A 24281-nucleotide genomic window follows, 5' to 3' on the forward strand; every position below is an offset into this window, starting at 1 on the left:
GCGTGTCGGGACAGTGCTGATCCTACACGCCCCACCAGACTGCCCCAGTCTTGGCTCCTCACCTCGCCGTGACAGCCGAGGGTTGTAGCAGCCACTGCCACCAGCCCCTCCTCAGAGCAGAGACTTTAATTAAAAGGTGACTAAAAAAAAGAGAGACCCCCGATGCACCAGGTTGTTTTGGTAAAAAAGGCCAAGGTCGGCAATCCCAGTGCCAGCAGAGTCCGTGTCCCCTGGTCCTGGCTGGCTGCACAACGCAAGTGGGGGGCTGCAGGGGTGTCCTCTCTGCCAGAGGTGGGGGTGGGGGGAACAGGCCAGCCCGAGCCCCCCTGCTGAGCGCTGCAGGAGGAACGAGTCCCTCCCAGGTCAGTCAGGGCCATTCCGGTCGGCTGGGGGATCCCCGGGGTGGCGCCGGTGCGGCCTCACCGCAAGCTGCTGCTGCTGCTGGCCTGGGAGCTGCCCACCCCCGGGTGCTCTGGACTGTGCCGGTTCTGTGGAGGAAGGACAAGACATGTAACCCTTGAGACCTCCTGCTCAACAGCAGCACCCCCGGGGACAGCCGCTCACTGGCTCCGGGCGCTGCTGCTGCCTGGGCCAAGCTCGTTGCCTGACAGCCTCTGGGGTGGGCACGGGCTGGGAGTCAGGCCCCGGCTTTCCCCACCCACCTTCTTTTTCTTCTTCTCTTTCTTTTTCCTCTTCCGTTCTGGATCCTCCTCTTTTTTCTTCTTTTTCTTCTTGTGGTCAGAGTCCGAGGGGGTTTCTGGAGACACAAGAGAGTCAGATGAGCTGGGCATCCCCCAGGGCGGGACAGAAGAGGGGGTGGCTGTGGCAGCGTGGCGCAGCCCCTTACCTGGGGGGACAGGATCCTGGGTGCGGCTCTGCTTGTGCTTGTGCTTGTTCTTCTTCTTGGGCGGCTGGATGTGCATCAGCCGGCACTGCTCGGGCAGCTGGGGAGGGGAGATGGGGCTGGTCAGGCCGGGCCAGGCACCCCCAGCCCCACCACCTCCAGCCCCAGCCCTCAGCCCCCGGGGCTCACCGGGCCAGCATGGAGGCGGAAGCCCGTCAGCATGGTGCCGGTGAGGGGGGTGAAGGAGCTGCCACAGATGGGGGGCTTCTCGATGAGGGAGCGCAGGCTGCTGTTGTCGTGAGAGCCAGGCAGGTCGATCATGCCGGGCAGGTCGGGGAGGAAGTTGCTGAGCTTCTCCTTCACCTTCTTGCCGCAGAACTTGTTGTAGGCGTGCTCCAGGTTGTAGTGCGTGATCAGGTTGGTGCTGCCCGTCAGCTCCGTGGTGCCTGCGCCAGCCGCCCGCCGCGGGGAGGGGATGGGGTCCTGCTGCCGCCCAGCCGGGCCCCCCGCCCCGCTCGCCTTCCTCGCCCCGCTCCCCCCCGCCGCGGCCCCCCCGGCCCCGCTCCGCTCCCCTGCCCAGGGCCCGGGACCACCTGGCCCTGCTCCCCGCCCCGGCGACCGCCCCCCCCGTCTCGATCGCCCTCCCCAGCCCAGCACTGGGACCCCCCGGCCTCGTCGTTCCCCCCCGCCGCCTAAGGCCCCATTTCCCCACTCGACAGCGAGCCGCTTGCTCCCTCCCCCTGCGCGCTCATTGGCCTGCCGCGCTGTCAGTTCGCACCTCCCCGCCCCCCGCCCTCTCTCCTCATTGGCCCGTCGAGCCGCCAGTTACTGCCGCGTCCCCGCTCCGCCGCGCCGATTGGCCGAGCGCGGCGGCCGCCCCCCCGCCCCGCGGCCCCGCCCCGCACCTGGCAGCTCCCGCAGCAGGTAGAAGGGGCCGGCGGCGGCCTTGCGGGCCGCGTCCTCGCCCGGCGGCGGCGCGGCGGCGGCGGCGGCGGGGGGCGGCGCGGCCCCGGCGCCCGGCGCCTTGGTGGGCCCGAAGCCCAGGGCGGCAGCGGCGGCGGCGGCGGGCGGCGGCTCGGCCCCGCCGAACAGCGCCGAGAAGTTCTCCATCTTCCCGGCGTGCCCCGCGCGGGGCCGGCCCGCCACCCCGCCCCGCCGCGATTGGCCGAGCGCCGCCCGCGCCCCGCCCGCTGCCCCGGTTGCTACGGGAGACTCGGCCCCAGCCTTCCGATTGGCCGCTTCTCTCTTCCCCCCTCATTGGTCCGCCGGGGCACGGGAAGTGCTTGACAGCGCCGCTCGCTACTGGCCAGGGGGGAAGAAGTTCCGCCTCCCGCGGGCGAGCGGCCCAGTCGGAGCGGAGCGGACGGACGGACGGCGGCCGGGAGAGCGGAGGGGAAGATGGCGGTGGTGGCGCCGCTGCTGGCGCTGCTGTACTCGGTGCCGGGGCTGTGCCGCTGGCTGGCGCGGCCCTACTACCCGCTCTCCGCCCTGCTGGCCACCGCCTTCCTGCTCGTCCGCAAGGTCCCGCCGCTCTGCCAAGGGCTGCCCTCGCAGCGGGAGGACGGCAACCCCTGCGACTTCGACTGGGTGAGGCGGCCCGGTCTGGGCCCCGCGCCCCGGGACGGGCCCTCCTCCGGGCCTGCACCCCCAGCCCACCCGCGGGAGCGGGGAGGCTCAGTAGCCGCTGGCATGGCTCCGCCGGCGCCGTCCCGCTGCTGAGGGGCTCCCCGGGCACCGGCGACGGTGGGGGGTGCCGTGCCTGTCGTTGCAGGGGCAGCCGCCGCCCTTGCCGCCTCTCCCTCGGCACGCGGGAGGGAGGGAAAGGAGCTCCGGGAGGAGACGGGGAACCGGCAGGGACTCGGGGCTAGCAGGGCCTGGCACGGCTGCTGTTTTCCCTGTGCCAGGCTGGGCCAGGAGCAGCCTGGCTGCGGGAGGGCAGTATGGCTGCAGCCAGTGCTGGCTGGGTGCCATGAGTGCCTCCTGCTCAAAACGTCTCTCCTGTCCTCCCAGCGGGAGGTGGAGATCCTCATGTTCCTCAGCGCCATCGTGATGATGAAGAACCGACGCTCTAGTGAGTTGGGGCCTGTGCTTGGGGGGTGGCTGTGGGGGGCTGTGGGGCTGCTCGGGGGGCCTCCCCCAGGGAGCTGGGTGGGTTGGGATCCGGAGGGTCAGATCTGGCCCTCCCACCAGATCCGCCCTGGTCTTCTGGGGGGATCTGGCCCCATCTTCTATCCTTCTCTTCCTCCCCCAGTCACCGTGGAGCAGCACATCGGGAACATCTTCATGTTCAGCAAAGTGGCGAATGCCATCCTCTTCTTCCGCCTCGACATCCGCATGGGCCTGCTCTACCTCACGCTCTGCATAGGTGAGACCTGCTGGGGGGGAACGCATAGCGCTGGGGGTAGCAGCGGTGCCCCCCTGCCCTCAGCACCCACTGTCCCCCCGTTCTCCACGCCAGCCAGCTGGAAGGGCCAGAGGTCCCTCTTGCTGTGGGGCTGAGGCCTTGGATGCTGGACGAGGCTGCAGCTGTAAGGAGTCTCGGTGGGCGAGGGGGGGGGGCTCAGGAACCACCTTGGGGGGGAAGCCTGCCTGTCCCAGGGCTCTCTCTGCTCTGGTTTCCCCCTGGGCTGCTCTGGGGAAGGAGGAGCCTCCTCCCAAACCCAGCCTGGGCCTTCCAGGTGCTGGGGGGGGGGGGGGGGGGGGGGCGGCTCAGGGGCGCTGTCATTGCAGTGTTTCTGATGACCTGCAAGCCCCCCCTCTACATGGGCCCCGAGTACATCAAGTATTTCAGCGACAAGACCATAGATGTGAGTATCCTCTCCCTCGGGAGGTGCCGGGGGGCTCTGCCCCCCGCCCCCCGCTGAGCCCCCCGCCCTCGCGGCAGGAGGAGCTGGACCGGGACAAGCGGGTGACCTGGATCGTCGAGTTCTTCGCCAACTGGTCCAGCGAGTGCCAGTCCTTCGCGCCTATCTTCGCTGACCTCTCTCTCAAGTGAGCGGTGCCTGCCGGAGGCCTCAGCGAGTCGCAGGGCCAGGGCTCATGCCCAGCCTCTGCAGTCACCCACGGCACTTGCAGCCATTTGTCCCCGTCCTCCCCAGGTACAACTGCTCGGGGCTGCACTTTGGGAAGGTGGACGTTGGCCGGTACACGGACGTCAGCACCAGGTCTGGGGCGAGAGGACCTGGGCAGCAGGGCCTGGGCTGGGGCAGAGCCCCTGGGAGCCCCCCAGCCCCCCTCCAGCTGCCTGAGGGTCACCCGCGGCCTCTCCCCTTCCCACCACAGGTACAAGGTCAGCACCTCGCCCCTTACCAAGCAGCTGCCCACCCTCATCCTCTTCCAGGGCGGGACAGAGACCATGCGCCGGCCCCAGATCGACAAGAAGGGCCGGGCTGTGTCCTGGACCTTCTCCGAGGTGGGTGAGATGTTCCGCCCCCTGTGTGCCCCCCCCCCCCCCCCCCCCGGGGCAGGATGCGGCTCAGCAGCCAGCCCGTGCCCCGGGAAGGGGCGGGCGGGGCTGCAGGGGCCCCCAGGGGTGCTGATGCTGCTTCTCCGTTGCAGGAGAATGTGATCCGGGAGTTCAACCTGAACGAGCTCTACCAGAAGGCCAAGAAGCAGTCGAAGCCGCGGGAGGAGGGGCCCGAGGAGCCCCCCGGAGCGCAGGCAGCCGCTGGACATCCTGAGGGGGAGACCAAGAAGGAGAAGTAGAAGCTGCCTGGTGCTGTTGCCCATCACTGCCTTGGCCTGGTGGCACCGGCCCCGGGGGCCCTGCCGGGGCTGCTCTGGCTGAGGGGAGCCGGGGAGTCCCCGGGTCGGGCAGTAGGACAGACCCCGCCCTCGGTTATCGCCCGTCCTTATCGCTGACAATAAACGGCCCGGGTCTGGGTCCGTGCCCGTGTCCGCACTCTGTCCGTGCCCGGGGGCGAGGCCGCCTGGACCGTCGGGGGCGGGGCTTGCCGCCGGGGCCGAAGGCGCTGCGTTCCGATTAGCTGGCGCCGCGGCGCTGGCTGCACGGCAGGGAGGGGGAGCGGCGGGCGCGCGGGCGGAACCACCGAGCCTGCCCGGGTGGGGGGGGGTGTTACAGCGGCCCGGGCTGGCCCGCCGCCGCTAGCCCGGGAAGAGCGAGGTGGTCCCGCGAAGGCGTTCGGTGACGGGGAGGGGGGGCGGCCCGGTCCCCCAGCCCGCGGGGGCCGGAGGTCCGTTCATCCCGGACACCCTTCCTTCACCGCCCCCCCCCCCCCCAGGAGGTTCGGCTGAGTGGCGGAGGCCGGTACGGCGCCCCGCGGTCCCGGCACGTGGTCGGCGCGGCGCAGCAGGTAGGAGGCGGCGCGGCGGCGCCGTTCCCCGGGAGCGGGGCCCGGGCCCGGGCCCTCTTCCCGCCCAGTACCGGCCCCGGCCCTTGCCCTCTCCCCGCGGCGGCATCCCCGGGGCCCCCACTCCCCACCGCAGGGTGCCAGTTGGGGATCCGCCCCTCCTGACCCCCTCCTAAAGCGGGACCCCCGTGGGCACACCCCTCTCCCCCAGTCGCGGGATCTCTGGGTTCCCACCCCGAGGCAGGACCCCCGGCCCCCCCCCCCCCCCCGCTCCCCACAGCGCGACCCCGCGGTAGCCTCTCCTCCGCCGTTGCCAGGTCCCCGGCGGCTCTCCCCAGGATGGCTCCCCGCCGGAGGAAGCGCGGGGCCCAGCAATCGCCGGCAGCCGAGCCACCGGAGGAGGCGGGCGCCCCGCAGAAGCGGGCCCGCGCCGAGGGCGAGGGCAGCCCGGGGGGGACCGGCCCCCGCGTCGTTATCGAGCACTGGTGAGCGGGCCCGGGTGCCAACGGGGGGGGGGGGGGGTGTCCCTGGGGTTCCCCCCCGGAGGCCCTGACACCCCCCCCCCCCCGTGTCCCCCCAGCAAGAGCTGACGGGTGTTCGGTCGCGAGGCGGCAGCGGTGAGTGCGGCCCTGCGGGGGGCCATGGCCCACCTCCCCGTGGATATCAACCCCCAGCAGCCACGCAGGAACAGCTTCGAGGTGTCCCTGGTGAAGGAGGACGGCAGCAGTGAGTGCTGGGGGATGGGGGGGCGGCGGGGGGGCTCCCGGGCACCCCTAACCTGCCCCCCCTTGCCCTCCCCAGGCGTGGAGCTGTGGAGCGGCATCAGGAAGGGGCCACCCCGCAAGCTGAAGTTCCCCCAGCCTGAGGCCGTGGTGGAAGCCCTGAAGAGCAACTTGGCATAGAGGTGGCAGGCAGGTGAGCAGGGATGGGGATGGGGACGGGCATGGGACAGGGACCGCATGCTGACTGCCCTCTCCCCACAGCAAGCTGGGACCGGCACCCACCCACGGCGCGAGCGTCCATGAAGAGGCGAGATGAAGTGGGGGGCACCCGCCAACCCCAGTCCCGTCTCCGATGCCACAGCTCCGCCGCGAGCAGCCACCGCCAGCTCCCCCTGCATCCCACCTTGTCCCCCTGCTATTCTCCAATAAAGTTCGGCAGCCCCGCAGCGCAGCTCTGCTAGCTCCAATACTTTATTTCAATACCGCACAGCCTATTTGCCTGGGGTGAGGGCAGCCCTGCCTGCATTGCCCTGAGTGCAGGCAGCAGTGGGAGGGGGCAGAGCTGGCCCCCCTAGGTGAGGATATCCACCTCCTCATCCGACTCGGACGAGGGGCAGGGCCAGATGCAGACGGTGCCGGGTGGCAGGCATGGCTCCACCGTCCCCACATCCACCTCCTCCTCCTCGGGGTCACCTGAGGGGTCCCCCAGCGGAACTGCCTGCCCACAGCCCTGCTGGGGTGCGGGGGGCACCAGGCCCTGCTTCCTCCAGGCTGCCCGGGGGGGCCGCCGGGGGGAGGAGCGCCTGCCAGCTCGCCCCAGTGCACCTGCACCCAGGGGGGGCTGTGATTCCATTGCCCCTATGTCACCTGCTGCCAGAGCGCCGGGTGCGGAGGGGGGCTGCTTCTCCTGTACCACCTCCCAGCACCCCCCACTCTCCACCTTCCGCAGTTTCACCCGCCCCACAGGGCCGGGGCTGGGGCGCGGAGTCCCCAGAGAGCATGGCCGCCCCTGCGAGGAGACATCGCTGCTCCCAGGGGGGACGCTAGCACTGCCGGGCTCAGCCCTGCCACCCTCTGCCGGGGGGGAACCGCACTGGAGGGGGCGCAGGCAGGAGCGGTTGAGCTGCCGCTGGGGTCCTGGCCTCACTAAGCGTCCCCCCTGGAGCTGCAGCGACTCGAGCTCTGTGACGCGGAGGCAGCGGGCAGCTGCCAGCACCTCCTGCACCTCCTCCCGCGTGGCCTCCAGCTCGGCAGTGTAGAGGAAGCGCACCAGCTTGCGCAGCGCCCCAATCTTCAGCCCCGTCAGCTCCAGCACCACCCTGTGACCCCGGGGGGGCAGCTCCTGGCCCAGCCGCTCCATGAAGAAGGGGCTGCAGACGGAGAGGACACAGCAGTGGGCCACCACCGCCTCGCCTGCAAAGCAACAGCAGCCATCACCACCCTGCAGCTCCCCTTGCTCTCCCTGATCCTCCCTGGGGTTGTAGGCACCCTGCCCGCAGGTCCCCTGAGGGCGCCAGCACCTCCGTGGGCCACCCTGCCTGCTTACCTTCAGCCTGCAGGACCGCATCACAGAAGACATCCGCTCGCTGCTGCTGCTGGTGGAGGTGCTGGAAGGCTGTGCGGAGCAGGCGGGTGCTGCGGTAGAGCAGCCTTGGGGTGGCCGACGGAGAGCTCATGGGCACCCTGCGGAGACAGCGCAGCGCTGGGGACACGGGGATCAGCACCCGGCTCCCCCCCTTCGGGCTGGTCCAAACGGTTTGGGACGGGGACATTGTGGGGCCTGTGCAGGAGCACGGGTGCAGCCACGCAATCGTCCGCGCAGTGGCACGGCCACCGAAGAGGCCCTGCGCACCGGCCCACGCAGCCGTGCAACACCTCTGCAAAGCCCCGCATGCCCGTGGGGCAGCCGGCGGGTCTGTCCAGCCTCGGCGCGACGCCCCAAGTGCCCCTGCCAAGCCCCGGGGCTCCGTTCGGCCACCAGAGGGCGCGAGCCACGGCGATTCTGGGGGGGGAAAACGGGCGGGTTTGGAGCCCGCCGCCTGCCCCTCGGCCTGTCTCCGGTCAGAGGCGCGGCCGCAGGGCCCCGGGCCTCGGCCCCCGCCTCGGGCGGGCAGGGCCGGGCCGGGCCCGCCGCGTACCTGCCGGCGGGGGGTGGAGGCTGCCGCCGAGGTCCCGGGGGCCGAGGACGAGGAGAGGACGAGGACCGGCACCGGCACCGGGCGGCCGCGCCACCTCCCCACAGCATGCGCGCGCCTCGCGGCCGCAGCCTCGCGTGGCCCGGCGGCTGGCCCCGCCCAGCAGCGGCCCCGCCATTGGCCCACTGCCAGCCACTCGCACCCGGCCAGCCAATGGCGGCGCGGCAGGGGCTGTGGCGGGAAGGGCGCGAGGGCGGGGCTGCCGCCGGGGGCTCCGGGGGCCGGGGCCGGGGGCGCCGCTATGGCGGGGGCGGCCCGAGCCCTCCCGGCGGCACCGCAGCGGGGAAGAGGTCCCGCTGCCGTGGCCGGAGGGAGCCGGGGGGGGGGGGCTGTGTGTGTCCTTGCGGCATGAGGCTGCGGGTGGCAGAGGGGCCCGGGCGCCGTGGGGGTGCGGGCTGGGCGCCGGGGCAACGCCCCCTCGCAGAGCTGCGGCGCCGGGGCCTTCCCGGTGCGCCCCTGGTCGTTTCCCTCAGCCCTCCTCCAGCCGTGCTGCCTCTGCACTGGCCAGAAGGCTGGAGGCAAAAGCTCACGGGCTACTGCAAAAATGGCGTTCCACCTGGGGTTTTGCCGACCGCAGCCCCTGGGCTCTGGAGTGCGCGGGGTGGCAGGCTGCGGGAGGGAAGCCCTGCTGCCGGCTGGCCTGAGGCCTCCTCGCCACCGCCCCGCGGGGCAAGGGTGCAAGGAGGCAAGCAGGGGGACATACCGCCCTGGCCTGGCCTGCGCCCTCGCTTCTGCTGGTTTGAGCAAGCCACGGTTCGAGGAAAGAGTTCTGTGCTGCTCGCGGTCACCCTCGCTATGGCGCTGAAGCACGCAAGGTGAATGACTGGGGAGCGTGCTGTCTGCAGAGCAGCTCTTCCTGACAGGGCGGCACTGGGGTTCATTAGTTCAGAGCCCTGCGCCGGGCCTTGTTTTGGATTTTCAAAATCTATTGTGGCCTTGCATGTGAGAAGGGGTGTTTTCACGGCTCGCTGACGCCTCTCGGGAGGAGCGGGGCACGCACACAGACAGCGAGGCTTCTGAAGGGAAAGATTGATGGGGGGGTTTTTTGGAAGCCACCCTTCATGCAAACGATGCTGCCTACTTAGTCTGAAAGTATTTTGTCATTTTATAAAGCATCCATTGTAAAAACATCTGCGTCAGTCACTCCGCACACATGAACAACAATTATAATAATCCCAGCCCGATTGCCCGGAGATATTAGCTGTTCTTACAAACAACCAAAGTGGGCGGAAATTTCAAGAGCTGCAGAAGAATAGGAGTCTAAATGACACCGTAGATTTTAAACCTACAAAGTTTTCAAACGCGGTATCATCCCCCGATATTTTCTGTGGCTTTGCAGATGGATTTTCATCTGGTTTGACGTGTGAGGGTGGCTTTTTTCCTCTGTTTTTGCTGCATGCAAAATGGATGCAAACCAAGAAAGAAAGTCCCTGATGATGGGTCTGGGCCAGTGGCTGCTGAGGTTAGTGGCAGTCTTTCCACTGACCTCGGGTGGCTTGGACCCTGGCCGTAAATACCAAGGGATACAGCAAAACAAGTAATTTCATATCAAAGTGCTATCATATGCTTATAAAAATAGAAGAAAAATAGAGATGTTTCCTCCCCCTGTCCCTTGAAATCTTTTGGAATTACAAGGACTGGAGCTGTCACTTGGAAAGCTTCAATTCACCAGGAGTGGATGGATCCAGATGCCGATCAAGGGGCCTGACTGCTGATTTCAGAGCCTGTCTCCTGCTGCCTCATGTTTTTAAATCCGTCCCCAGCCTGGTAATCTGCCTGCAGATCCACGTTGGCCCCCATGTCCTTGGTCCCATCCCTGGAAGATGCCCCATGGGAAGTACCCTCAGGGAAGACCTCCGCAACCCTACAGAAGAGACGTGATCAGCCCTAGGACATGGTGAGCCGTCTGGACTTCCCCACCGCTGTGTAATATTTTGTGTCATGCCCCAACCATGCTGAGACAGCAGAGTAGGGAGAGGGGGAGTTTATTGAGTGGGCATCTGAAGCGAAGCTGAGAGCTCAGCCAAGGCTGAGGTGCAAGCAGATGCTCTGACGGGGAGCCTGCAAGTAGGGGGGGGGCATCAGCAGTGGAAATATTGCTTTCCTGCCAGGTGGGCTAACCAGGGCAGAGACATCAAGGGAAGGACGCAGAGATATCAAGGGAAAGACACAGAGCCAGGGTGAAGAGAAATTAACAAAATCCCAAGGTACTGGTATCAGAGGACTTCCGCTCGCCATCAGCAGGTCAGGCAACATCCTGAGTACTGGAGAAGTCCAAATCTTCGGTGTTGGCTCAGCGACAGGACTCGCTCCCCTCATCCAAGCTCACCTCGTGCCTGTACAGCCCTGGTGCAAAGGGAGACGGAAGGGCTGCCCTCGCTTTGCCTGCTTCACCAAGAGCGCCAGTCATCAGGAGGGGAGAAATGCCCAGCACCTCCTCTCCTCCCTTTCATAGGACTTGAGAAATCCCCTCCCAGGCTAGGAGCAGAGACTGAGGTGGTTCACCTGGCCACCTTGCTCCAGCTGTGGAGGAACGAGCAGCATTTGCTTGTCCACCCCAGGGAGGATACCGAGGCATGGCTGGGCTCTTCCCTCCCCTTTGTGCCCCTCTGTGCCCCTCTGTGTCCCTCTTCCCACTCCTGAGGCCGTCCCAGAGGCAGGGGTGATAAAAGGGCGAGCAACCCGTATCCATCCCTGTCCTGGGACACACTTGAGGCTCCCGGCGGCTCCTCTGTCCGCAGGAGGAGCAGAGCATGGGTCGCTGCGGCCACCTCCTTGGATGGGGGTGAACACGCACCCTGCACCCCTGGCAGCGAGCACAGGGGGTTTGGAGGCCCCATAGGCTCTTGAGCTGGCAGATGACAGGAGACACGAAGCCCCCCAGCTCCAGAGCATTAGTTATGCTCACACTGTGCAAAACAGCTCCCACGTGTCCTCCCGTGAAAGGGTGGGATGCTGCATGAGCCTTCCTGGCCTACGGAAAGTGTTTTTGAGGTGGAACGTGGCACAGATACTCCTCTGCCTCGTGGGTCCACCACGGACAATGGGATCCTGATGTCCTGCAGAGGCGGCCCTACAGCCTGGACCAGAGCCATCCCGTGGGCAGCCCGGTGTGTCCCATGACTGTGAGCAGGACCAGAGGCCCAGCGGCGGCTGTGGGAAAGGGTGGCAGTCACATTCCCTGTGACCAGGGCAGAGCACACGGCAGGCTCGGGCTGGTGGAAAAGTCTGCAGGCCTGCCGGCGGGACAGGCCACCTCTGAGCCAGGCTCAGCACTGCTGGAGGGTGCTCTGTCCCAGCAGAACCACTTCTGGGCTGCGACACTCAACCCCAGGCCCAGCACAGGCGACGGGCCCTCTGCTTTTAGGCGGTTTTAGTGTTTCACAGAGGCGACAGCAGTAATCCCTGTCACGCAAAGCCCACTCCTCCACTGCACCCCCAGCGGCTGCGGTGCTGCCTCTCCCTCCTTGCCAATAGCCTTGTCTGCCCTTATAATTTACTGATACATGATCTGGCAATACCAGCAAACACTCCCATTGCAGATACACAAAAGAGGCCTTTTACGAGTGTAACTTTTACTAGTACCCAAAGCCAAATAACCTACACTGGAAAAAGCACTGACATCCTTTTGTCCCATTGACCCCTCTCTTTAAACACCGATGTCTGTATTTGCTGCCCGAATTTGCTGGCTAAAAATATGCGACTGTAGCTCTCGCTGCCACGCCAGCAAAACGTGTAAGACTGTGCGTCTTTCTCTCCACCTTCAGGTGTTCAGAAGCTGGTTCCCTGAGGCACAGCCCTTGCTTTGCTGAGGCCAGGACTCAGGCGCCTGTCCTTGGCAGGTGGCTGGGTGCAGCCCTGGGTGACTCAGTGGATCCGGAATGTCAAGCAGGGTTTATCTCTGGTGGGATTCACCAGGGAGGAGAAGGGAAGGTGGCTCAGTCTGGCGGTAGCCTAAACATGCGCTGGTTATCCAGGCTCCCTCTCCAGCTGAGAGGAAGAGAGGCCTCCCCACAGGACAAGTCATGTCTTCCCAGTGTCTCCCAAGCCCTCAAATCAGCAGATTCTGGGGTGGTTTCTTCAAGAGAAAGGAAATTCTCGTCTTGGGTCTCACTTACAGCCATGATTGTTTTCCAGCAATGTCCCCTTTTGCTTTCGTTGCTACACTGCAGTGTGGGAGCTGCCTCTGTTTCCCCGCTCTTGGGAGGTACCTCATACTTTGCTGCAGCTGCCACCGAAGGGGAAGGTGAAGGCAGGGGTCCATGGCTGGGAAAAGAGCTGGAGGTGGAGAGAGGAAGAAGAAGAGACTGTAAGTAGTGACAGGTCATTGCGGGGCTGAGAGGGAAGGAGATTTCTATGCACGCTTCAGTTTGCAGATTTGAGCAAAAGATGCAACAGGAATTTGACAGTCCAAGGGCGCGATGGGATGCAGCCGAGTCAGACGTCAAAGGTTAATAGCGGGCCAGTTTGCAGGCATGGGAGAGCCCGGGCACAGCGGGAAGCAGGTGGGAGGCAGGTACCACGCTTTCCTCTGACTCAGTGCCACGCCGAACATGTATTGCTGCCAGACTCTGCTCCATGAAGATGTCAGGGTGGACTGTGGACTTGCTTTATGGCCTGGCATCTTCAAATTAGGGCTGAAAAGCTCCGGCAGCCCCAGCTTCCCTCCTCCCCTTTAACACTGGCATCCGACACATGAGTTGTTTCACCCGCCTGTGGCCACACTTCCCCTCGTGCAGGGGGAAGACAACAACCTGTTGGGATTCCCATAGGTGAGGGGCTGTGGAAGTGCCTTGTTATTCTGATTTAGAACAATGCAGGCCATCTCTCCGAACCGCCTGCGCTGGACCCCTTCCTCCTGCCCTCCACCACCGAGGCGCACTAATCTGTCCTGTAAACAAGTCATCTTGCTCTGTTCCGGTGGTAGCTGCATTTTCTGCGTGTCTCATCTGGATAAGGCATCAGCAGCGCCGTAGGATGAAAGGGGATGTGCAAGATGTTATTACACATAATTACTGTAAAAGAGGGCAAATTTTCCCATCCTAGTAACCCATCTCTTCTTCCCAGGAAGCAATGGAGTGGAATCCTCTGCCACAGTAGTTATATTCAAACAAGAGCATGATCTGCTGCTGAAGCCAGAGGATCAGAGTTCAGCTTGCCTTCAAAAGTAAGCACGCATTACTGAGTGTCCTGGCAGCCGTCACGGCATGGCTGAACCAGGAGTTCAAGTTGACAATGGGCTGATAGACCCTGTCCAGCTCCATCCTGCAGCCCTCGGGACAAGAGGCACTCACCCGGCTTCAAAGAGATCTGACTCCAGCTCCAACTTGGAGCCAGCAGAGGCGTGTTCACAGCAGCGTGTTTAATCTTTGAAGAAACTAAAGACTTTAAAGGCTGTTAAACTTCTGGGCTGATTGATACAGCAACAATGCGGCTGTGTACCAGGCACAGCAGAAGGCTGCCTGGGGCTTTTCTGCATTGGCGGCCGCTTACCTGTTGTCTATGTCAGGGCAACCGTCTGCCGTGCGCTCTCCCCCACCATGCGTTGTGGGGTGCTACCTGCATCTCCCACGCTTTTATGCACAGGTGAAGCCTTAGCACAACTTGTGCACCCTGCTCTTGGCCACCCACCTTCCTCCGGGTCGGGCAGGGGCACCAGATAACTCAGGTGGTGATTGGGGAGGGTAAGGAGGGGCACCGGAGGCCACGCTTGGAAGCCACTTGTGGACTGCAATAATTTGCGAGCTGATATGAAATAGCTCCGTCTGGTGATTCCCCCATACCAGCGCCCGAGGTTTCGTGCTGGTTTCAACCCTGCTTTGCCAGGGGCAGAGGGTTTGTGCGAGCATGCCTGGCCCATGCGTGTGTGTCCCCTGCAGCCTGTTGTCCAAACAACCCAGGCAGGGCCCCTTAAGGACGTGTCGCGGCAACAGGTGCTGGGATGGAGGAGCAAGGTGTTCCTGATGCTTTTTCCCTGAGGGATAGCTGTCCCTCTGGAGGCATCAGAAATCCCTGGGACAGGCAGGCGAGGACTCTTCTTCCCAGAATGAATTGCAAGAGCACCTCTTCTCCCTCCTTGTCGCCAGGACTCAGGGGATGCACCCACCTTCCTCCTTGTGTGGGTGAAGGCAAGGGGGAGGGCAGCCGAGGATTATTTGCGATCTGGGAGCAGTTCTCACTCAAGGCACAGGGCTGAGAGGGGCCCCAACTTGCTCATTTGGGGTGACAACGAGGATAAAGGGACATGGGGAGAAGGTCTCAGTTCCCTGCTGTGGGATGGAGAAATATCCCTCCTGCCTGGGAGGGCCAGAGGCCAGCTCTCCCTGCTCTTCACAGCCAGCAGGTTGGATAATCTGTTTTACAAATTGAACATCAGGGCGGGTTTGGGGGTCCCATGCCCCAGTAATTGCCCTTCACATGCACCAAATCCCATTTCTTCTCATTACACCTTTTTGTGCCACCCTTAGCAAACCCCACCCCGGCCGGGGGGTTGCCTTCTTCAAGCACTCACACGCTGCTGTTGCATCTCCCCCACCTCCTCCTCGCCTCACTGAGCAATGCCTGTTTACCCCAGGAATCACCTGCCCCCATCCAAAACCCTCCTCAACTCTTCTCCTCTTGTCATTATCTTACTGATAGTTTGGCAGTCAGGAGCAGGCAGGGTTTTCCCCGGCACCGGAATCCCACCAGCTCAGGGCCAGAGTCAAGGCAGAAAACTGTCACCATAGAGAGACCTGGATCCGGACTTCTCCTGGGTGAGCGGCACAGAACGTGGGATGGGGCAGGCTCTGCATTGCTCTGCATCACTTCCTCGCCCCCCTAGGCAAGGGGAGATCCCCCACCACCAAGGCAATGGGCGCAGGTATAGGAGCACTCGCAGCAGCCTCCCACCTGAGCTCAGCTCTGGTCCTGTAGCCGTGGAGCAGCAGCGGCAGGCGCTGGAACGTGACGCTGCTCCCTCGCAGTGCTACTCATTCTGGCGTTACATTTCTCCAGCTGGATTAATGTCAATTATTAAACCTCATGTTTAAATTTCCTGTCCTGGGTCTATGTACCCCTCCAGGTCCCCTTCTACTATTTATCCACACCAGCGGGGATGGCAGCACTGTTTAATTTGGTGCCGTGGAAGTCAGGCAGAACAGGATTGCCTCGGCTGGCTTGCGCTGGCATTTCTTTCCCTGTCTGCTGCGAAAGGCACCATTAACACGGTGCCGCGCCAAGCCCCCACGCCTTCCCTACCTTTCCTGGTTTCAGCTAGGATAGAGTAAATTTCCTTTCTAGTAGCTGGTATAGTGTTATGTTTTGGGTTCCGTATGAGAAGAATGTTGATAACACACGGATGTTTCCAGTTGTTGCCAGGTAATGTTTATACCAAGTCAAGGATTTTTTAGCTCCTCATGCCCAGCCAGCAAGAAGGCTGGAGGGGCACAAGAAGTTGGGAGGGGACACAGCCAGGGCAGCTGACCCAAACTGGCTGAAGGGATATTCCATACCATGTGATGCCATGCCCAGTATATAAACTGGGGGGAGTTGGCCTGCAGGGGGGATCGCTGCTCAGGAACTAACTGGGCATCAGTCAGCGAGTGGTGAGCAATTGCATTGTGCAGCACTTGGTTTGTATATTCCAATCCTTTTATTATTATTGTCATTTTATTACTATTATTATAACTATTATTATTTTTTTCATTTCCGTCCATTAAACTGTCTTTATCTCACCCCACAAGTTTTACTTTTTTTTCCCCAATTCTCTCCCCCATCCCACTGGGTGGGGGGGAGTGAGTGAGTGGCTGCATGGTGCTTAGTTGCTGGCTGGGGTTAAACCACGACACCCACCGCACACCTCCCCCCCCGCCCCGGCTTATCTTATCTGCACTTTCAGGAGGCTCACGCCAGCCCTCCCCTGTGTTCGCAGTCCTTCAGCTGTCCGTGCAGCCGTGGCTACATGAGGACTCTCCCAAAATCAGCCACGTTCTCTTCAACAGGGCCTTCAGGTACCCCCCAGCTAGGCTGACTGGCAGTGTGATTGTCCCCAGCCACCAGCTGTGTCCCTCCACCTGCAGTCTCAGGTGAAGGAGCCCATGGGACGTGGTGGGGGCACCAGGACAGAATCCACCAGGGATGAGCTCTGGGCTTCAAGGGCCGGCTGCAGGGCTCCTGGTGCTCCCCCAGGACGGGTGTTGGTGGGCTCCAACCAGCACCGGCTCCCTAGAGCCAGAGGGGCGAGGTGACCCCCCGGGTGGGTCCTGCCCCAGAGTCCTGATTCTGGGTAAATTTCACCCTGGAGGGGGTCACACATCTCCCCTCATTCCAGGGGGACAGGCCGGGGGGGGGGGGGGCTGTGCTGTCCCCAGAGACCCCCTCACCCCACCACCTCCAGCGGCAGACCCTGCTCTCTGGGGAGCAGCTCATCCCCTCCCAGGACAGGATTCCCACACGGCAGATCCTCTCCCCCGCCTGCCTGAGGGTGGACCCCTGCTTGGGGAACATGCACCCCCTGGGGCAGCCCCCACGGGGACAGACCCTGCCAGTGACAGACCCCACAGAGGACAGATCCCACTGGGACAGAGCCCACAGGGGACAGAGCCCACTGGGACAGACTCCACAGGACAGACCTGATGGGGACAGCCCCTACAGGGGACAGACCCCACTGGAACTGACACCACGGGGACAGCCCCCACGGGGGAACAGATCCCACAGGACAGACCCCATGGGGACAGACCACACCAGTGACAGATCCCACAGGGGACAGATCCCGCTGGGACAGACTCCACAGGACAGACTTGACGGGGACAGCCCCCACTGGGGACAGACCCCACGGGGGACACATCCCATTGGGACAGATTCCACTGGGACAGAGCCCACAGGAGATGGACCCTACTGGGACAGATCCCACGGGATAGACCCCACAGGGGACAGATCCCACTGGGACAGATCCCACCGGACAGACCCCATGGGGGAGAGACCCCACAGGACAGATGCCACGGGGACAGACCCCACGGGACGCATCCCACCAGTGACAGACCCCACAGGGCACAGACCCCACGGGGCACAGACCCCACCAGCACGGCCCCTCGTCCGCGGCTCCCCCTCCCGCCCCCGCCCTCAGCGTCGGGCGCCATTGGCGGGCCGGGCGCCGCCGAGCTCTGCCCGCCATTGGCGCCGGTCGCGCTGACGCCAGGGGGCGGAGCCCCGGCCCCGCCCCGCCCCGCCCCCGCCCCGCCGGAGCAACTTCCATTTTAGGTGCGGGAGCGGCGCGGGGCACACAGCGCGGCCAGGCCCGGCCCGGCCCGACCCGACCCTCGCGGACCGCTCCGCTTCCACCCGCACCGCTCAGCCCGGCGGCGGCCCGGGCCGCCGCCCGCAGGTGACGCCCCTTACCGGGCGCCTCGCCTCGCCTCGCCGCCGCCGCGGCTCCCCGCGGAGCGGGCCGGGCGGCCGTGCCGCCGCGGGGCGGGACCGCCGCCTCGCCCCCCCTCCCCCCCACCCCACCCTCCGCCGAGGATCCCGGCCACGGTGAGTCCCGCTCTCGGCGTCCCCGACGCCGCCTGCCCGGGGGAGGGGAGGGGAGCCGGTGCGGTCCGGCGCCTGCCGGGCGCCGCACGCCCCCGCGGCGGGAGGCGGGGGGGGAGCCGGGGCCCGAGGCCCGGCTGTGCTGTCCCGCTGGGGCCGGTTGGTGCTGGGCCCCCGCCGGCCCGTCGCTGCCCGGGAACCGGGTGCCAGGCGGGGCCGCGCCCCGCCGGGACCGGCCGGGGTGGCGGGGCCCGGGCCTTGGGGGGGGGGGGGCGCCGGCGGGGCCCGGGCCTCCGGGAGCCCGTGGGGGGCTACACAAAAGCGGCTGGGCCGGACGGCCGCCCCGCTACCCGCACTGTGCCGGCCCGCCGCCTCCGCCGCTCTCCCTGCCCGGAACAAAGGCAGCCCGTGTGCCAGCTTCCCGCGGCCGGCACCGGCAGGGCCCCCTCCCCGCTCCCCTCACTCCCTTTGTGCGGGGAGGGGGGACGGCGCTCGGCCCTTCCGCGGGGTCTCTGCCGCGCCGCGGCCCGGGTCTCCGGCTCTGCCTCCCGGTGGCAGCCGTGGGGCAGCCCCGTCCCGGCCACCCGGTCTCGGCCCTGCCCGGCTGAGGACGGGCTTTTACCCCCCCCCCCCCCCCCCCCCGGTGTCTAATTTGCCTGCGCCTTTGTTCTGGCTGGGAAGGGCCGGTGTGCCCGGGGCCGGTCAAGTGTGCGGGTGGAGCAGGCAGCTCCCCCTCCTCCCGCGGCAGGTCCCTGTCACGGAACAAGCTCTGAGCTCAAAAACAACCCGACAGACCCGTCCACCGGAGTCGCAGCTAACAAGTGACACGGGAACGCTCCCGGGGGAGGCACGATCCTGCCGTGTCAGGCCGCGGGCTCCGGGCTCATCTGGGTGCTGGTTCTTTAGCTCCCGTTGGCCGTACTGTCATTTAGCAGCAGCTTGGCTGCCCAGCGCCTTTCGTGTGAGGGGTCGGGGACCTTCTGTGGTGTTGCCTTCACCTGCAACGTGGGTGCTGTGGATCCTCCCTGGAGCACTGGAGAGAGGAGGCTTAGCTTGGGGTAAATGCGTGGAAGTTTGGGTGGCCGGCCCTTTGTTGTGAGGGCTTCTGGCATCTGCGAGGCACGGCGGGCTGGTCTCGCAGAAGGGAAGCGGGGCACCTCTGTTATGCCCCTGGGCTTTGAGTGAGGGAGCCTGGACAACAAAGCTTCCTCTGATTGTTAGAGAGAGGTGCCTCCCTCTCCAGCAAGGGCTTGGTGCCCAGGCTCTTCCATGGAGCTCGTGACAATGGGGGTAACGGGGTGTTATCTGGGATGCCTGGGCTGTCCTTCCCCCAGCTGGGAACCCATGGTAGGGCTGAAAGTTCCTGTCCCAGGGCTGTGGCACCCAGCCTTGTGCAGGCTTCTGCTCAGCTGCTGGTGAGCTGGGTGGGGAGGATTGTCTGGGCGCGTGTGGGACTGCCTGGGCGTGTGGAGTGTTGTGGTGGTATCTAACTACAGCTAACTGCAGCTCCGCCTGATGTCCCCCCTGTGCTGTGCGGATGCTTTTGGACTCTGCTGCTCAGTTCTTGGTGTGGAATTGAGAACACGATTGTCCTTGGCTTTGCAGGGACAGGGGAAGTGCAGCACTTCCAGGACCTAGGCCTGCTGGGAATCCTGTAGTCAGTGGTCGCAGCTTGTGTTTGAAGCTTCTATTTCTGTGCCTTGCTCTTTCTTCTCTGAGAAGTTCTCCTGGATGTGGTGAGGTGGGGGTGAGCGACTGGCTGGCAATTCACAGGCTCCTGTCTCCGATGCCCGCAGCACATGCTCCTGTGCGTGATGGATCTGCAGAGCCTGCTGGGGCTCCTGCCAGAGGAGTGAGGCAGAGTCCCCCAGCTCCATGGAAAGCCCTGTGCTAGAAAGAGCCTGAGTCAGGGAATCGTTAGCCTTCCCCATGGTTACCTTGCCTGTTCCATCCTGCTCCCAGCATCTTCTTGAGGCAGGTTCTCTTACCTGTTGGTGTTTACTTGTGCACTTTAAAGAAAAAAAAAAAGGCATTTTTTAAAAAGCTTTTCTCCTACTTGACTGAACTTGGCTGGGACTCTGTTGCATGCAAACAACTGTCCTTCACGATGTGCAGCATTTGCTGGAATCTTGCGTGGAGCCTTCCTGGAAGGGGTGGGAGGATGAAAGCGCTTGCTTAGTGGAGTGTGCTGGGCTGCCACAGAGGGGTGAGCCTCCTCCCTTCCGACTCGGAGGTCAGGCCCCGATCTTTGTGGTTGAGGAACCCTTGAGGTCATTCCTTCCCTAAAGATGGGCTGGGAGTCAGATGAATGGTCCGGCCCAGATCACGCAGCCAGCGTCTCTGTCCCTGGATTGCCTCTCATCTCTTCCCTCCTCCAGCCTCTGGCATGGAGATAAGACCTTGGTCCATTGTATCTACACTAGCGGTGGCTTTAGGACATCCAGAAAATAATAGCATAGCTTGGACCATGCCTGGAAGGCTGTTGGCTTCTCAAAATAGCTTACCAGTGTCTGTGACCTTAGGGGAGAGCACTGGTTAAATCTCTTGGTTTCTATTCCTAAGAACCCCTTGTAACTGTCTCTTAATTTACTGTTGGCAAGGATGGAGCCCTTTCCCAAGACTGTGGTGGTACTGTCTCCAGGGAGGTACAGAGCTCTCCTCCTGGCTCTAAAAATCCAGGTCTCTGCAATGTGGTTGTTTTCCCCCATCCCTGCCTTGCTGACAGTGAGAAGCAGAACTGTGGAGCTGGTTTGGGTCCATAAAAGGAAACAGGTGTTGCCTGGATGCAGTGACAAAACCTAAACCTGTTGGGTGATTCAGGCGGCTCCTCTGTGTGTGACACAGGGCTTGGCCGGCAGAGGAGGTTGTCCTCTGGCACGGAGTGCAGGAATGTGTCTCGGCGTGAGGCTGTTGGAAAGGGGCTGGATTTATGGGCTCTGGACCAAAGTCCTTGAGTTCCCTGAGATGGCCACAACCTTCTCTTTGCTTCTTACCAAATGAGGAGGCTGTTTGGTGTGGGGGGAAAATGTTTCTTGGAGCCAGTTCTTGTACTGGAAACTCCCAGAAGCAGGCTGATGAGTCTGTCTGGCTCCTGCCTGTCTTGTGCTTGTTGCTAATCTGCCTTCCTTCCCACCCGGGAAGGCTGCTGGTGTTGCATTGCCTACTGCTGGTTCAGCACAGGCATGCCTGTCCCCAAGCTTGCCCTGTTCAGTGGCTGCTGCACACAGGGGCTGACCTGTGGATTAATTTGCTGTCATGTTCCCGTGTGACGTCAGCCTTTTGAGTGGGCTTTGGGGTGGCAGTGGGTGCTGTGTGATCCTCCTGTAGTACTGCTCCCTGTCCCTGTTTTCCTGTGGAGGAATTGGGCGTTTTCCCCACAAGGGGTACGGCTTCCTCATTGTGGCCCATATGAAAACCGCATAGTGTGGAGGGGTGAGATGTGGTAGCTGCTGGGTGTGGGGGCAAACCGGTGACTAAGGAGCACAAGCTGTGAGGTATGGTGCCAGGCCTTTGCTTTCATCCGCTTTGTCCAGCCCAGAGCAGCAAGCAGCTGTAAGTCGGAGGTTAGCAGTGGGATCCCTGGGGTGCGCAGGCCTTGGATTGAGGTGGGAATGAACAGTCTCGGCTGCCCTGCAGGCAGCCTCCATGCCAGCTTCCTCTGCCTCCAGGAAGGTGAGCTTCCCGGCAGTGACAGAGGAGCAGTGGATGCCTGGGGGCTTGTCACTGTGTCCCTACCCTTGTGCTGCAGGTCCACGGTGACTTTGTGCTGCAGAGCTCTTACTGCAAAAATGCTTGTGCCAGCATGGGCCTGGGGACCTGATCCAGGCTGAGCACTTCACCCATACGTTTAATTTTAACAGTTAATTGCCCAGATGTTTGTGCTGATGGGAGAGCAGGATTTCTTTTGTGAAACCATAGCCCTGGCCTTTTGGTGTGGCAGAAGGTGGGGGTGGCTCTGAGGCTGTAGAGGTGCTGCTGGGGTGTTGGTAGGCATACAGGCATCCCAGCTGGCTGCAATGCTTAGAAAAACAGTCGTCTTGGGGTGCTCGACCAGACCAGGAGTGACTGGCTTTCCAACAGAAGCAGGGAAGGGTCTGGGCAAGTTGGGGTAGGGGGGTGAGCCCTGGGAACAACTCTCCTATAGCCTGGCTGGGGTGGTGGTGCAGTCCCGGGAGCGCTTTTTAAACATCTGTGGCTCCAGGGTTGGTATGAGGGCATCCTTTTCTGGCCTGGCCCTGGGTGGGCTGGCTTTGGTGGCAGCAGCATGCTGGGTTCACATGGGTGAGGGCTGGAGCTGTTGTTGTGCCTCCATCCCAGCCCTGACTGCTCCTGTTCCTCTGGGCGTTGGCCCCAATTACAGCAAATGCTGCTCAAAGTTCATCAGCTGCCTGCTGCTGGCCCCTCCTGGGTGCGAGAAACCTGGAAGCAGTGTGAGCCTTACCTGCCTCTGCTGCTTCCTTGAGAGCTGGCAGTGCAGAGGAGGGCCACTTGTGGCATGTGGGGGTGGAAAGCAGCCGGGACATAGGGGGGGAGCAGGCAGCAAGAGGAGTTGCTCTCCCCTCTCACCTCACGAGGCTTTTGCAACTGCAGAAGCACGTCCTTGAGTTGCTCTCCTCTCTCATTTCATACAGCTTTTGCAGTTGCAGAAGCATCTCCTGGGTAGGAGAGTGATAACTTGGGGCGAGGGGGTGGGCTGCCTCTTGGGAGCCAGGTGGACCGGTGTGGGAGTTGGATAGCCTCAGAGTAGATGATTTGGAGAACTGATTCCCACCCTGGCCAGGAGGAGGAAGCCATCTTGCTGTCCTCAGCTGACGTGTTTTCCTCTCGCCTCTGTCTTGCATGGTGCTTGGGCTGGTCTTTTCTGAGAAGAGCTCCCAGACCCCTCAGCTGCTTCCCCACTGGTGCTCCCAGCTCCTCTCCTGGCCCAGTAGGAAAGGGGAGATGGTGGTGCTGGGCAGCTTGTGCATGTGGGTAGCTGCAGTGGGTGGGAGTGTGTTGAACTGCAAAGACGGGTTTTTCCGACCTGGAAGGGTGGGTCACCAGTCGTGTTTGCATGCTGCTGGCAGGCCCCTTGCCCAGTGGAGTAACACATTCTTGCGAGCGTGTTGCTGCATGCAGTGCTGCTTGCCATGCCTGGCTCTGGCTGTGGGCAGGCTGACTCGCTCTGGGGGGAGAGAGATGTCATCCTGCCTCCTGCTAACCGGGGTCTCATGGGGGAAGAGGGGGACAGCCAGCCTGGGGGTGCTTCTGGGAGAAATCCTCTCTGATGTGGGGAGGGTGCCTGTTCCAGGCTGGCTTTGTAGCCCTCCTTCCTCTCTGCTTCTCCACCCCCCCCCCCCCACCTCCCCCTCTACTTTTACCTGCAGGAGGGAGCACCCAGGGCCCTGCAGCTCTCCTCCAGAGCACGCTGGTGTGGCAAATGGAGAAACCTGCTCTCCCTTGATCTCTGCCCAGTGTCTGTCTCCAGCAGCTGGCTTGGGTGGAAAACCACTTCCCTTCTCTATTCTCCAGGGCGGGTGCATGGACCCAGGGAACAAAGCTGCAGCAGCAGTCTTATGCCATGAGGGGGGCTCATGGTTTGGCTTCCCAGGGATGTCTGCATCCTACCTTTGGGAGACTTGGGAACACCACAAAATATTGGGTGGCCCTGTTTGTGTGTGCCCACTGACTGGTGGAGTTCTGCAGACAAGCAGATGAGGTGTGCGAGGGAGGGCTGGAGAGCGGCAGTGTGTGCTCACTTGTGGTCTTAGCGAGCAGCTGTTGTGCTGGAGTGATGGTGTCAGTGCCTCCTCAGCTCTGCAGATAACACCGCCCATCTCTAGGGTGCGGTGGGCACAGCCATGTCCTCATGGGGTTGGAAAACAGCATCTTCCACCCTCTGCTTGTAGGATACTCCCAGCCCTGGACAGAAATGTAATACCACCATGGACAAGGAGCCCTCGTATGTCTTCCCCAGAGGCAGGATGCTTCCAGCAAGCTGGCCGGGTATCTGGTCTCCTGGGTGGACCATGCTAGCCTCCTGGCTGGCATAGCTGGCTGAGGCTGGGCTGGTGGTGGTGGTGGCTGTGCCTCGTGTTCCCAGCCTGGTTCCAGGGCATCTGCATGCGGGCTGGGGGTGGTGGGGAGTGGCCCTTGGCAGGACGTGGTGTTTAGAAGCTTACAGGAAAGGGAAGTCACGATGTCATGTCCCGTCTGACCAGGAAACGCAGGTTTCCTTCCCTTCGGCTCGCGCAGGAACCTGGGAAGCGCTTCTCAGCAAGCACGTTGGGGGAGCACTGGCAAACAGATCTGGCACTGGCAAACAATTCGGGCAGGGGATTGGGGTGGGATGAAGTCCTGCCACCTCTCTGAGCATGGCCTGGCCTGCTGTCTTGTTTGTCCCTTGCTGCTGTGTATGAGCGCTGGCTCATGCCAGCCTGTCTGTACACCTTGCCGAGCCATGGGCACTAAGGGGACTTAGAGCACTGTGGGGGACTTGCCATCACCTTGCCACAGCCCATCGCCAGGGCAGCAGCCCCCTTCCCTACCCCCAGCCGTGATTCAGTCCCTGGCTCTTCCTGATGCTTCCCTGGTGGCTTTCCTTCACCCATTCATTACTCCTCTTGGCAGGGCCCTCGAAGTTGTCTCCGAGTGCAGACACACACATGCAATTAGAGAGCAGGGCACCTGATGAGGTCATGCTGAATGGAGCTGGGGTTTT

General features: G+C 63.2%; 5 protein-coding genes across 17 annotated transcripts in view; 3 read left to right on the forward strand and 2 right to left on the reverse strand.

The window, feature by feature from the left end:
• Positions 1-110: 110 nt before the first annotated feature.
• Positions 111-2003, reverse strand: MED19 (mediator complex subunit 19). Its single transcript, XM_075048623.1, has 5 exons — positions 1750-2003; positions 1034-1290; positions 848-944; positions 663-757; positions 111-488 (listed from the first exon to the last, which is right to left on the reverse strand). Exons 1-5 carry the CDS (start codon positions 1952-1954, stop codon positions 420-422), a joined length of 723 nt encoding a protein of 240 aa, XP_074904724.1. The 5' UTR covers positions 1955-2003; the 3' UTR covers positions 111-419.
• A 154-nt stretch (positions 2004-2157) lies between these two features.
• On the forward strand, positions 2158-4792 carry TMX2 (thioredoxin related transmembrane protein 2). The gene is made up of 8 exons (XM_075048621.1): positions 2158-2431; positions 2855-2915; positions 3096-3209; positions 3575-3651; positions 3729-3835; positions 3943-4008; positions 4127-4256; positions 4403-4792. Exons 1-8 carry the CDS (start codon positions 2243-2245, stop codon positions 4547-4549), a joined length of 891 nt encoding a protein of 296 aa, XP_074904722.1. The 5' UTR covers positions 2158-2242; the 3' UTR covers positions 4550-4792.
• A 189-nt stretch (positions 4793-4981) lies between these two features.
• Positions 4982-6327, forward strand: SELENOH (selenoprotein H). The gene is made up of 5 exons (XM_075048624.1): positions 4982-5157; positions 5472-5639; positions 5735-5880; positions 5956-6069; positions 6138-6327. The coding sequence occupies exons 2-4, from the start codon at positions 5494-5496 to the stop codon at positions 6054-6056; spliced, it is 393 nt and encodes a 130-aa protein (XP_074904725.1). The 5' UTR covers positions 4982-5157; positions 5472-5493; the 3' UTR covers positions 6057-6069; positions 6138-6327.
• Positions 6328-6335: 8 nt separating this feature from the next.
• BTBD18 (BTB domain containing 18) lies at positions 6336-8127 on the reverse strand. Its single transcript, XM_075048620.1, has 3 exons — positions 8015-8127; positions 7423-7559; positions 6336-7289 (listed from the first exon to the last, which is right to left on the reverse strand). Exons 1-3 carry the CDS (start codon positions 8119-8121, stop codon positions 6448-6450), a joined length of 1086 nt encoding a protein of 361 aa, XP_074904721.1. The 5' UTR covers positions 8122-8127; the 3' UTR covers positions 6336-6447.
• Positions 8128-17325: 9198 nt separating this feature from the next.
• CTNND1 (catenin delta 1) overlaps positions 17326-24281 on the forward strand; it is a 33035-nt gene continuing 26079 nt past the window's right edge. For 12 of the 13 annotated variants that reach the window (XM_075048628.1, XM_075048629.1, XM_075048631.1 and 9 more), the window contains exon 1: positions 17446-17584. The gene's annotated coding sequence lies outside the window, so the exon portion shown is untranslated. Of the gene's footprint in view, positions 17585-24281 lie in introns of all 13 variants that reach the window. The other variant, XM_075048639.1, reaches the window with a different exon arrangement.

The sequence above is a fragment of the Buteo buteo genome, chromosome 16 (assembly GCF_964188355.1).
Source record: "Buteo buteo chromosome 16, bButBut1.hap1.1, whole genome shotgun sequence".
In the NCBI taxonomy this organism is placed as follows: Eukaryota; Metazoa; Chordata; class Aves; order Accipitriformes; family Accipitridae; genus Buteo; species Buteo buteo.

Excerpts from the sequence above, each read along its gene's own strand:
- MED19 (XM_075048623.1), bottom strand. The coding sequence starts at position 1,954 with ATGGAGAACTTCTCGGCGCTGTTCGGCGGGGCCGAGCCGCCGCCCGCC. Across the intron at positions 758-847 it reads CCAGGATCCTGTCCCCCCAG|AAACCCCCTCGGACTCTGAC; the intron begins GTAAGGGGCTGC and ends TTGTGTCTCCAG. Across the intron at positions 489-662 it reads AAGAGAAGAAGAAAAAGAAG|AACCGGCACAGTCCAGAGCA; the intron begins GTGGGTGGGGAA and ends CTTCCTCCACAG.
- TMX2 (XM_075048621.1), top strand. The coding sequence starts at position 2,243 with ATGGCGGTGGTGGCGCCGCTGCTGGCGCTGCTGTACTCGGTGCCGGGG. Across the intron at positions 2,432-2,854 it reads ACCCCTGCGACTTCGACTGG|CGGGAGGTGGAGATCCTCAT; the intron begins GTGAGGCGGCCC and ends CTGTCCTCCCAG. Across the intron at positions 3,836-3,942 it reads TTCGCTGACCTCTCTCTCAA|GTACAACTGCTCGGGGCTGC; the intron begins GTGAGCGGTGCC and ends CGTCCTCCCCAG.
- BTBD18 (XM_075048620.1), bottom strand. The coding sequence starts at position 8,121 with ATGCTGTGGGGAGGTGGCGCGGCCGCCCGGTGCCGGTGCCGGTCCTCG. Across the intron at positions 7,560-8,014 it reads CCTCCACCCCCCGCCGGCAG|GGTGCCCATGAGCTCTCCGT; the intron begins GTACGCGGCGGG and ends CTGTCTCCGCAG. Across the intron at positions 7,290-7,422 it reads TGCGGTCCTGCAGGCTGAAG|GCGAGGCGGTGGTGGCCCAC; the intron begins GTAAGCAGGCAG and ends GTTGCTTTGCAG.